Source organism: Dasypus novemcinctus, chromosome 19 (assembly GCF_030445035.2).
Source record: "Dasypus novemcinctus isolate mDasNov1 chromosome 19, mDasNov1.1.hap2, whole genome shotgun sequence".
Taxonomy (NCBI): domain Eukaryota; kingdom Metazoa; phylum Chordata; class Mammalia; order Cingulata; family Dasypodidae; genus Dasypus; species Dasypus novemcinctus.
This window is the reverse complement of record NC_080691.1, coordinates 85147070-85159120: the sequence shown is the minus strand read 5'-3', so window position 1 is coordinate 85159120 and position 12051 is coordinate 85147070. Positions and strand designations below refer to the sequence as shown.

Here is a 12051-nt window from a genome sequence, read left to right as displayed (position 1 = left end):
AAACACGCGCCGTGGCATGTGCGGGGGGGCCGGCGGGCCCTCCTCTGTCCCCAGCACCTGGCTAGAGGTGTCTTTTTTTTTGGGGGGGGGGGACTGGGATACATGGGCGATGGCGACTGGAAGCCAGGGCTAGACAAGGCCCACACCCGGCTCCAGGACGGGGCTGTCGCCTGGCGTCCTCGGGCGATGCCGGGAGGGTCGGCGAGGGGGGGAGCTGAGGTCGGGGCCCGGCCCCCCAGTCTCAGCTTTTGGGCCCTGCCCTGCATGTCTCAGGCTCTTGTCTTAGCTTTGGTGAAAAGTGAAAAGCAAAGGGACTTAGAGTTGAAGCAAAAAAGAAAGGAAAATAAAACCAAGGACGAGACAGTAACGGCAGGCGGCCGGCCTCCCGCAGCAGCCACTCCCCCCAAGGCCTACGGGAGCCCCCCCAGGTGTCCCTACCTGCCCCTCCCCCCCAGGGATGAGCAAGACTCACGAGGACAGACAGATATTGCATATATCAGGTTTTGGTTTCTGTGTGTTTTTGCTTCCCACCGGAGACCCTTCGTTTTCACAGCTGGAAGACGTGGGACGGAGTTTGGGGCTCCCCCCACCCCCGAGGCTGGCCTCTGGGGGTGGGGGAGGTGGGAGAAGCGGGGGCTTTGGCAAGAAGGATGGGGGCACGGGTGGGGGTCTGGTTGTCTGCTCCCAGCCACCCCATGGGGGGGGTCCAGCCGACAGGAGGACCCTCCCAGCCAGGGGTCTGTCCTCTGCGGTGGGGCAGGGGGCGAGCACCAGGGACCCCTCCCCATCAGCGCAGCAGGGAACATGGAGGCAGAACCAAGGATGGGGGCGGGGGGGCCAGAACATGGGCGATGGGTGGATTATCTTTTTAATCCTTTTTATCTTCTGATTTTTTTTCTTTTACAAATAGAAATACATCCCTTTTCTGTTTTTACCTTTTATTTCATGTCACTGTTTTGTCTTTTTTTTTTCTTTTTCTTTTTAACTACACGAGCAGTACATGCAGCTACCTGCGCGGTGATATTGTCTGAAAGTTAATACTTAATTCTCGGAAAGCAAGGCACATCATGTGGTAGAAAATTTCGTGCAAATTTGGAAACATGGATTTTTTTTTCTTTCATGTATCCTCTTTTTTTTTTTTTTTTTTTTTTTTTAAAGAGTTGGGGTGCTGGGTGGGAGGGCGCGGGGGGGGGGGTGGTATCTAGAGCACGTATAATCTGCCATGCACGTATCAGCCGCGACGGAGCCGGCTCCTGCACTCCGGGCGAAGCACCATGCAGTTAGAAAAGTGAAGGTCTGACCGCCCCGGGCCCTCGCCAGCCAGGCCGGGGGGCCCCGAGGTCTGCCCGGAGCGGGGCGCCCCCCCAGCCCCTCCCCCCCACCTACCCACACGCTTTCCAGGTAAAGAAGGTTCCAGATGCCCCCAACGTGGGAAGAGGGCCCCGGGCTTTGGTCCCCGACGGCCACCGGGGGGCGGGGGTCCTGAGGACGGACAGACCCACAGCCAGAGGCTGGCAAACCCTTCGCGGGAGGGGGGGCGACGAGACGCGGACGCAGGGTCCCGGGTCCTTTCTTGGGCATCGGGTGGGTTTGCCGCGGGCTTGGACTGGGAGGAGCGCGCAGGGGGCTGGGCGGAGGCCGGCCGGGCCTGGGGGCCGCCCCGGGGAGGGGGGCCGGCCGGCTGAGATGGGGGCCCCAGCCCATAGGGACGGCCTCGGCCTCGCCCCGGGGGGGGGGGGGGGCGGGGAAGAGGGTCCCTTAGCGCCAGGCGTGGAGGAGGTCAGGTTGGGGCTGGGCTGGGGGGCCAGGGAGGGGTCCCTGCATTTGGGCTCGGCGGCCCTAGGACCCCTGCCCCCCTCCCAGGGCCCCCACCCAAGACGGCGATCCCGGGACTGGGCAGGGCGGGGTGGAGGGGTGCCGGGCACCCCCGGCTTAGTGTTCTCTTTTTTTTTTTTGGAGCGGCTCAACGGAAAACGCTTCGCAGACAGGGAAGGGAGGGGGGAGCCGGCGCCCCGACCTGGGCCGGCTGCTCTTTCGGGGGACCCGGCTGTGAAGCACCTCCCGGCTGCAGCCCGCCCCCTTCCCAGCCTCCTCCCAGAAGCCCCCGGTGTGTTGGGGGGGAGATGAAAGTGCAAGCTGAGGCCCCCCGGGGGCCCGGAGGCACGGGGGAGGGGGCGGCGCTCCAGGTTGTAAGGCACTGGCAAGGGGGGGCTCCTGGGGGCGGGGGCGGGTGTGCCAGCTGCCCGGGGCCCACCCCGCACCCCAGCAGGGGGCGCCCAGCTCTGCCCCTGGGGCCCAAGTCAGGGTCCCCTCTTGCTAGCTTGTGTGTGTGGGGGGACAGAATGGGGGGGAGCTCCGAGACTGGGGGAGGACGCCCGGGGCGCGGGAGTCAGGCACTTAAAACCACTCGCTCTCACCTCCCACTCTCCCGGGGTTCCTGGGGGGCGAGGGGGACCCCCCCGACGGCAGCAGGTGCCCCCCCATGCTGAGAGCCAGGGGGCGCTGGGGCCCGTGGCTCCCCCGCTGCCCCCTCGCCCTTGGAAAGTGCATGTCTTACAGTGTGCAAGGTCGACCCCTCCCCCGGGGGGCTGCAGAGCCTGGGCCGGGCAGGGGGTGGGTGGGGGGGTCCTCCCATGCCGGGGGTGGGGTGGGGGAGGGTGAATTGCATAGTGACTCCTCCTCCCAGAGGGGGGCGGGTGTAGGGCTGAAAGATCAAGTCCAAGCGCTTTGGGAAGGGGGGCACGGGAGGGGGGGCAGAGGGGGCAGGGAGGGGGGTGCGGCGTGGAGGTCAGCCTTCGGCCGGGGGCTCCCGGGGTCCCCCCACACCCCCTCCGTGGCCCTCGTCGCCTCACCCCCCCACCTGTGTGCCCGGCCTCCACGGTCGTCTTGGGGTCCCCACTGGCCCCCCGAGCCCCCGCCTCCCCTCTTTGGCAGACACCGTCGTAGGGTGGGGGGTGGGCAGGTGACGTCCCGGCGGCAGTGGGAGCCACGGCAGGCGCCAGGCCCCGCTCACCTGGTCTCTGGGCAGAGTCCCGGCCTGAGGGGGTGAATAACTTAGGAAGGCGCCCCCGGCGAGAGGCCCCTCAGGGGGGCCCGTCCGTCTGTCCGCCCCGCTGCGGCGTCCCGGGCGTCTCGGGGCGCTGCCGTCTTTACCATTTGTCTTCCAGGTCGGGTGGGTTTTTTTTTGTTGTTTTTTTTTCCTTATGTGTTTTTTTTTTTTCTTTTTTCCTTTTTGCGTTTCCGTTTTTCTGTTCTCTCTCGCGTCTGGCGTGTGTCGTGTCTTTCTCGGCTGGGCTGGGGGGTGGCGGCGGGATGGTCTTGCTCGCTCTTGACGCTGTCTGCTGGAAACGTGGGCCGGGGGCTGGCTGTGCTGCCCCCCGGGCTCCCCGGGATGAAGGACGAGGGGCGTGGGAAGTCCTTTGCTACCCCAGGTACCAGGACTGGGTGGTCCGACGGGCGCACAGACAGAGGAGGGGGAGAGAGAGGGAGGGGGGTCAGGCTCGGCTGCAGACCTGGCCCCCCACGGCCCTCACCCCCACGGCCCCGGGACCCCTGCCCCCTGGAAGTCACCCGTGGGCAAGCGCCTTGGCCCCTGGAAGAGAGCTGCTGGGTCAAACGCGGGATGCCCGGCTACGCTCGACTTCCAGATCAGGGAGGAGGACGTCCCCCAGCGTAAGTAGCCCCCACGCACCCCCTGGGACGGGCTTATCCGCTAACGGGGCGATTCAGTGCTGTTTTTTTCTCAATTGGGAATTTGAAATTGTCGGGGTGTCCTGCGTTTTCGCCGGCTGCAGCTGGCGGCCCCAGCTCTGAGCCACGCGGTGGGTGGGGTGGGGTGGGGCGACGGCCTCCGTGGGGCCCTCTAAGGAATGCCACGGGGCCCCAGGGACCGTCCTCAGGGACGTCTGGCTTTTTTTGGGTTATTTTTTAACAAACCTTTTCCCGTTTTATGATGGCCCCAGAATCTCTGGGAAGGAGGGGCTGTGCCCCCCCGCCCCGCTGTGCCGTGGAGAGAACTGGGGCTCGAGCGGCAGAGCGACCTGCCCGAGGCCACCGGCGTGGGGGTGGCAGAGCTGGGAAGTGAGCTGGGGGCGCTGGACGCGCTTCTCGTCCCATCCGCGCCCGGAGTGGCCCTGAGGCTGGCTCCTTGGCCCGGCCCCAGTGCTGTCCCAGGGGTCCGGCCCCCCCAACGCGGCAGCCCTGGCGGGTCACGTGCTTCGCTGGAGGAGAAGAGTGGGGTCTCCACCCGGCTTGCGGGGGTCTGCCCTGCCTGCCACGGCCCTGCTTGGGGGTCATGGCTTCCGGCTTGGGGGAGAGGCCCTCCTAGGGCCCCCTGCCCATGGAGGCCGGGGCCCTGGGACATGTGACTGGGGACGGGGAGGGCTTGTGAGGCAAACCCCCCTCAGGCTTGGACCCCTCCCCTGAGGGGTCAGGAAGGGCTGCCCCCTGTCCCCCGCACTGGCAGTCCATCGTGTCCCCCCAGCCAGGCAGCCCGGCGGCCCAGAGGGGGACCACCCCTTCCAACTGGCGCCTGGGCTCCTGGCCTCCCCCCCTGCCTCCAGCCAAGTTCAAGTTCATCTTGGCCATTACCTCATGTCTGGTTTCCGTTGGCAACCAGACAGGCTCGGGGCGTGGCCCGCGGTGGACGGTGGATGCCGCGCCTGGGCTGCCCTCCTCCCCCTCCTTGCACACGGCACCTCCCGCCTGGCCGAGGGGAGACTGAGGCAGGTGGGGAGGGGGTGAGGGTGGGGAGGGGGCTCTGGACATGGGGCTTGGCCCTCAGGACACGCTCCTTGGAGTCATGACGGGCCCTGGGCAGTGTCTGGAGGAGGACAGGACAGGGGTCAGAGCCACCAGGACCGCTGGAAACTTAGAGGGGGGTGGGGGGGGGCAGGTAAGTGGGGGTGGGCTTGGGGGAGGGGACACAGATCAGAAGGAGGAGGCACTGGACGGGAAAGGGGCACTGGTCAGAAAGAGGTGGCACTTATCGGGGAAGGGGTACTGGTCAGAGAGGTGACACTAGTCAGGGAGAGGAGGCACCTGTCAGGGGAAGGAGGCACTGGTCAGAGGGAGGGGACACTGGTCAGGAGAAGGGGACGCTGGTCAGAGAGAGGGGGCACTGGTCAGAGGGAGGGGACACTTATGAGAGGTAGGGGCACTGATCAGGAGGAGGAGGCATTGGTCAGGGGGAGGGAACACTGGTTAGAGGGAGGGGACACGTATCAGAGAGGAGAGGCACTCTCACAGACAGGTGACACTAGTCAGAAAGAGGAGGCACTAGACAGAGGGAGGAGGCACTGGTCAGAAGGAGGGAGAACCGACCAGGGGGAGGGGGCATTGATCAGAGGGAGGGGGCCCCTGAGCAGTCAGGGGGAAGAGACAGTCAGAGGGAGGGAGCACTGACATAGGAGGTGGCACTGTCAGAGGGAGGAAGCATTGGCCAGAGAGAAGAGGCGCTGGTCAGAGGGAGGAGGCACTGGTCAGAGAGAGGAGGCACTGGTCAGAGGGAGGGGACACTGGTGGGAGGGAGGGGACACTCAGAGGGAGGAGCACTGGTCACAGGCAGGAGGCAGCGTCAGGGGAAAGGGACAGCGGCAGGGGCGGGGGAAGAGACGGACTGCAGGCGGGGGTTGGGGCAGGAGCGGGAATGGGGGGAGCAGTGTGGCCGCGCCTGCGGGGGGGCAAAGCCTCCGAGGGGCGAGGTGGGGCAGAGGTGCTCGCTGGGTGGGGACGGAGCCCAGGGGCCCCAGGCCTGGCCTGCGAGGGGGGCTCACTCCAGGGCCATGGGGCGCTCCGCTGACCCCCGCTCTCTTTGGGGGTCTGGCCTGGCCCGGGGACTGGGGTGCTCTCCGTCCATGCCCAGACTGGAGCCTCGTCCTCCTGCCCCACGCTCCCATCCAGCCCCGACACTGGCTCACTCCTCACGCTCTCTCCCTCCCGCTAAACCCTTCTGTGGCTCCCCATCGCCCCGAGGGCACAGCGCGCCCACCAGCCTGGCCTCTGCTCTCCTCCGGAAGCAAGCCTGCTCGTTTCCCAGCCCTCTGCCCGGGCGCCCCCCACTGCCGCTCTGCCTGGCCAGCCTTCGTGCCCCAGTGCCCCCGTCACCTGATGCCTTCGTCACCCTCTCTCATGGTGCCACCAGTCCCGGGCCCACCCTGAGCCCCTGGGGGATTGACCCGGCGTAGCCAGAACCGAGGATCCTGGCCCCCCACCCCCTCCCAGGCCACCCTCTGAGCAGGGGCTCCGGGGGCAGCTGTGGTTTCTGAAGGGATCAGGGCATCTCCAGCCTCCCGCGGGGCGGGCTGTGGGAGGGGGCCGGAAGGGAACGCCAGCACCGGGTGCTCATGGGGTGATCCCCGGGGAGGGGGGCTCCCTCTTTGGACCCCAGGACATGAAGCCTGGTATTCGGGGTGGGTGCTGGGCGAAGCTGCAAGCGCGAAGCCTTCGGGAGGGGGCGCACGGGTCCCCCGCCAGGCCTTGGAACTGCCGCAGCCGCCAGCACGCCACAGGGGTCCCCAGGGGCCGAAGGCTCGGCAGGGCGGGCCCCCTCCTCCCTGGCTGTGGGCGGGACGCACCCCCAGGGTGCCCTACGGGGGTGAAGGTCCGCTGCCCGCAAGGCCCTGGGCTCTGCGGTTCCGGCGAGTCCGCGCTCCTGCGCCCCTCCCGACCCCGCGCACGCCGGCGGACGCGCTCCTGCCCGCGGGGCCCCTCACGCCCATGGCACCCCGGTCGGGCGGGGGGCGCCCCTGTGGAGTCGCGCGTCTGGCACTTGCGCCCCCGCCGCTGTGCAGCCCCCTCCTCCGCGCTTTCCTTTTGGGGTGTGGCGCGCGCCCCCCACCCGGGGCGCACTGCGCGTGCGTCAGCTCCGCGCCTCCATCGCGCCCACCTGCTTGACCGCTAGGCCGGAGCCGGGGGCGGGGATGCCGCCCCGGAGGCCCCGCCCCCTGCCCCGGGCTGCCTCAGTTTCCCTGCCCGCCTCCGGCCGGGCGCCGCCTCCCTCTTTCCCTCCCCGTGGCCGGCGGCATGGAAATGGGACGCGGGGCTGACTTGCTGTGTGACCCCAGGCCAGCTCCCTGGCCTCTCTGGGCCTCGGGATCCCCACGTGCACCAGCGGGACTGGGCAAGTTGCAAACCCCGGGCCCTGGGGCGCTTCTTCCGCGGGGGGGGGGGGGGGGAGCGGCAGGAGCGGGTCAGATCCCCGCCTCGGGGGGTTGGGCCAAGGGCAAGGAGACGCGGGGAGAAGCCGGGCGGGGGCTGCCCGCGCCGCTCGAGGCCCGCCCGCCCGCCGGCCCCGGCCTCTCGGCCCCCTACCTGTGCCTGATAAACGCCCGCCGGATCCCTTGGTGCTAATCCCACAAAGGAACGGTTTGCAGGGGGCGCGCCGGGCGAAGAGTAGGCTGCGGGGAGAGAGACCGAGAGGCCCGTTAGCGAGCGGCGCCCCCGCGCCCGGCCCTGGCGCTCCGGGGGTCCTGCCTCGGGGCTGGGGGGCCGCGGGGGGCGCCGTGCGTTCCCGAGCGCCGCCGCGGCGTTACTTCCCGCCCGGGGAGGGCGCCCTGCGCAGGCCGGGCTGCGGCGCACGCACGGACGCAGGGGGCGCTTGGCGGGCGGGGGGCGGGCCTGGGGTGGGGAAGGCGGGGCGGCGGGGCGGGCGGGGCTGCGGCCGAGCTCCCTGGCGCGGGGGCGCGCGGCCCCGCACGGATTAGGCGCCTCCTGGATGTGGGGGCCGCGACGACGGGGCCCCACGACGCGAGCAGCGAGGATGCAGGTGCAGGGTACCCCGGCGCCCCCCTGCGCCGCTCCCCGGCCTCGGCCCCGCCGGCGACGCGGGCCCTTTGGCGCGGAGAAGGGGGCCGGTGGCCTGGGGGTCACCCAGAGAGGGCGCTGCACAGACAGAACTTGCACCCGGGCCCACTGCGTGGCCGCTCGCCCCTGCGCTTCAGAAGGTCCGAGAAGCCTGGCCCGGGCCATGGCTGCCAGGGACTGCGGGTGCCTGTCCCCAGTCGGGGTCAAAAGGCAGGTGCTGTGGAGGCCTGCCCAGGGCCGAGGGGCCCGAGGGGGAGGGTGGGGGCCCCGGGCTGCACCCGGGGGGGCAGGGAGGCCGGGGCGGGCAGCACCCCCATCAAAGGGCAGACCCCGGGAGGCAGACGTGGGGAGCCCCAGGCCGCCCCCCAGAGCCAAATTGAGACGGCGGAAAGGTCTAGAAGGTGCGGCCGCCTACCCAGGCCCTTCTGGGGTCGGGGGGGGGGGGGCAGGGGGCTCACGGCGAGGTCCAGGCTGGCCCAGTGGTGCCCCCAGAGCCACAACTCGAGAATTCTCACGTCTCCAAAACAAAAGCCACTGAGCCTCCACGTTCCACCAGGAAAAGAACACCGGGGGGTGGGGGGACCGCGCGTGGGCCTCGGGCCACCAGCCGGACACGTCCAGCAACCGCCCGCGGCGCGGCGGGGGGCTCGGAGGCGTCGGGGAGCCGCGCCCCTGCCCCGGCCGGGACGCTGTCCGCCAGCCGGACGCCCGCCCCACCACGGGCCGCGCCCGCGCGCTTACTCGGCGAGGTCGGCGGCGCGCCTGCTCGCGGGCAGCTGGCGGTGGGTTTGGTGGCGGGGGGCAGCGTCAGCCGCGGCAGCCTGGGGAGCGGCGGCGCCAGCGTTTGGGAGGAGAAGCAGGGGCTGGACATTTTGAGCTGGCCACTTCCAATTAACTGGGGGGGGAACAGAGAGACACGTGGTTAGGGGGGCGGGTGGCCCCCCGGCTCTGGCCACGGCCCTGGGGGGGATGCCTGTGGGCTTGGCGGGCGCAGGTTTGGCCGGCCCCCGGCCCCGCTGGCCCTCGGCCTGTCGCCTCCTGAGCCACCTCCTTCCCAAACTCCGCCGCCGCCGCCACCGCAACGACACCCGGGCTGCCGCTCCTTGCCTGCGCGCTTCGCCCGCCTCACCACGGGCACGTGCCAGCCCACAAGCTCGCCTGCGACGCAGTCTGAAATCCGAAAAGCCCCGGACGCCGAGTTTATGTGTGGTTTTTTTTTTTGGCAGGAGCTGGAGCCCGCCTGACCTGAACTCCATTTCTGTGCCCGCCTGGTGTCTGCCTTTGCGCAGGGCCGGGTTTGACGATCGCCCCAGCCCCGCGGGGTGGGGCGCTGTGTGCCCCATGTACCCAGTGCTCCAAAATCCAAAGCGGCCCCTCAGAGCGTCAGACGGGGGTCCGGGGCCCCGCGTCCGCAAAACCGTCGTCGTCCAAGCCGGGCGCTCGGGGGCGCCTGCGGGCGGCGAGGCCCGGCCCCCCACTCACCGGTCCGGGCTGCTGGCTGGCTGGGTCACAGGCCAGCGACACGAGGTCCTTGAGCGGGTCCTGCGGGTTGAGATGAGGCGGGTAGCGGATGGCCGTGTGCGGGAAGTAGGCGGGCGCCGTCTGGGGCAGGATGGAGGTCGTGGGGAAGTGCAGCGCCGACGACGGGTGCGGGCTCCGGGCGATGCCTGCGGGGCGAGGCGCGTCAGCGGGCTGGGGCGGCGCCGGCTGCTCGCCGGGCATTTAGTAATAATAATAAACGGGCAGGCCCGGCCAGCTGGAGGGGCAGGCCCTGTCGGGATTCACTGCGCATCACCGCAAACCCGGGGGGCGCCCTGCTTTGCCCCTCCCCATTTATTTATATCATTTGGACGCACGGATCGTATTTTACTCGGTTTGTAACCTTGTACTTCCACGTCTACCTGCGCCGCGGAGACTCACGCATTTCTACTTTTATCCAATGACTTGAGCAATGTTGGCTGCTTTTGTCATTGATTTTGACACATGTAACAGTTTGATGTGGTTATGAAATCCAAAAATAGATATGGATTATGTTTGTGATCTGGTCTGTGCCTGGGCATGATTAAGTTATGATTAGGGCTCTGATTGGGCCACGTCATTAGGGCGTTGAGTCTCCGCCTCTTGGTGGGTGGGACTCACAGATAAAAGGCACAGGACAGAGGTAAGGGTTTCTGATGTTGGAGTTTGATGCTGAAGCCTTAAGCTGGAGCCCCGGGAAGTCAGCTCACAAAGGAAAGAGAAGCCAGCCCCAGGAAGAGAGGAACACGGAGCCCAGAGAGAAGCAAGACGCGGGAAGGGAGGAGCCCAGGAAGCCTGAGCCCGGGCAGACGCTGGCAGCCAGCTTGCTCCAACACGTGGAAATAGACTTTGGTGAGGGAAGTGACCTATATGCTTCGTGGCCTGGTGCCTGTAAGCTCCTCCCCCAAATAAATACCCTTTATAAAAACCAACCCATTTCTGGTATTTTGCATCAGCACCCCTTTGGCTGACTAATACAACACGCTTTCCCAAATTTGGCCAATGGGGAGTCCTTCAGGCTGGCTGCTGTTTTTCTCCCCACATAACCTGTGCCCACTGGCAACCTCATTGGTTTTGTTTTTGGAGGTACCAGAGATTAAACCTCATACATGGGAAGCAGGCACTCAACCCCTGAACTACATCTGCTCCCCAGTGAGAGATGGTATGTCTGTTTTTTCAGGAGGCACTAGGGATTGAATCCAGGACCTCGTACGTGGGAAGCAGGTGCTCAGCCACTGAGCTACATCCGTGTCCCCCCTCCCCTTTTTTTAAACATAGGATGGAACAGAAGAGGCACTCGCAGGCTACGTCACATTGCCTGAGGCGGTCCAGCCGGCAGGTGGCAGACCTGGGATTCGAACCCAGGTCCCCATGCCAAGCCAGGGGTCAGCTAACTCTTCCCATAAATGTCCAGAGAGCAAGCCTTTTTTTTTTGACCTGAGATTCTATGTGCCCTCTTGAAAAGCACAATTCAGAGGTCTTTAGTACATTCACAAGCTTGTGCACCATCACCGCTAATTCCAGAGCATTCTCACTGACCCCCAAAGAAACCTGCACCCACGCGTAGCCACTCCCCATGTCCCCCGCCCCGCCTCCCCGCCCCGCTGCTCTGCTGTGTCCTTTGGGGCAGCTCGTGTGAAAGGAGCCTGTCTCGTGGGCCTGGCTGACCTCCCGGCGTGGCCTTCCCAGCTCAGCTGCCGCGGGGTCAGCCAGAACAGTCCTTTCCACGGCCAAGTGCGGCTCCACTGCGCGGGGGCTTTCCTTGTATATGGACAGGAAGCCAGGGCTTTCCAGTGCAGTTGCCCTTCCACGTGTGATTCCCCCACTGGGATTTTGACAGATCGCTGATTGGTTTAAGAAATCAAATAGGGTGGGTAGGGCGGGGTGGCTGACAGTGATCCTTTCTGGTAGAGAGAAGGGAGAGTAGGAGAGGGGGACAGGAGGGGGGAGAGGAGGGGAGAGGAGGAGAGGGGAGAGGAGGGGGTTGGAGGAGCAGGGGGAGAGGAAAGGGGGAGAGGGAGGAGGAAAGAAGAGGGGGAAGGAAGGAGAAGGGAAAGGAGGAGAGGGGGAGAGGAGGAGGGGGGAGAGGAGAAGAGGGACAGGAGGAGTGGGGAGGAGGGGGGTGCAGGGCTGGAGGGAGCGGTGTGCGGTTTCAGAAAGAGGACCCGGAGTGGAGTCCGAGAGGAGGGAAGGGGGTGGCCACCCTGCTGGGAGCCTGAGCCCCGAGGGTGGAAGAAAAGCCTACCCACGGGGGGGGGGGAGGGGGGGGAATGGAGAGAGGCCCCGAAAAAGCACCGTCAGAACCCCCAGGAAGGGGAGGGGGGGGACAGGGAGAGGGAGGGGACGGCCCGGGGCTCCTCGTTGGTGCTGCCCTTGAGGACCGGCCGGAAGTGTGCGGGGCCAGGCCACCCGCCTGCAGGGCACGGGGCATGCGCAGGGCTGGCGGGGCCCCCGCCCCCGGGGAGGGAGCCCCTGGCCGTCTCCGGCACGACGCGGGGGCCGACGCACCGCACGCGGGCTTTCCGGATGGCGGGGCGCCGCGCCCCGAGCCCTGCCCCGTGGAAGGGGTAACTGCACCCGCGATCGCGTTTCAGCCCATTTCGTTACCCCAAGAGGGAAGCCCGTCCCCCGCCTCAGTGGCCGAGGGAGGCCGCGTCCGGCTGGGAGGCCGCGGGCCGGCGTGACTTACTCCGCGGGCCAAGACAGCTTTACTGACCAACGCGCGTGGAG

At 67.3% G+C, this 12051-nt stretch overlaps 1 protein-coding gene across 6 annotated transcripts in view; it reads right to left on the bottom strand.

The window, feature by feature from the left end:
* Positions 1 to 921: 921 nt before the first annotated feature.
* The window catches only part of NFIC (nuclear factor I C), a 62348-nt gene continuing 51218 nt past the window's right edge, over positions 922 to 12051 (bottom strand). For 3 of the 6 annotated variants that reach the window (XM_058282277.2, XM_058282273.2, XM_058282272.2), the window contains exons 8-11: positions 9286 to 9470; positions 8545 to 8698; positions 7312 to 7397; positions 922 to 3440 (exon numbers count right to left, since the gene is read on the bottom strand). In XM_058282277.2, the coding sequence (XP_058138260.1) occupies positions 3423 to 3440; positions 7312 to 7397; positions 8545 to 8698; positions 9286 to 9470 (443 nt within the window). In that variant the 3' untranslated portion in view covers positions 922 to 3422. The remainder of the gene's footprint in view (positions 3441 to 7311; positions 7398 to 8544; positions 8699 to 9285; positions 9471 to 12051) is intronic. The other 3 variants (XM_071210019.1, XM_058282275.2, XM_058282276.2) reach the window with 2 other exon arrangements.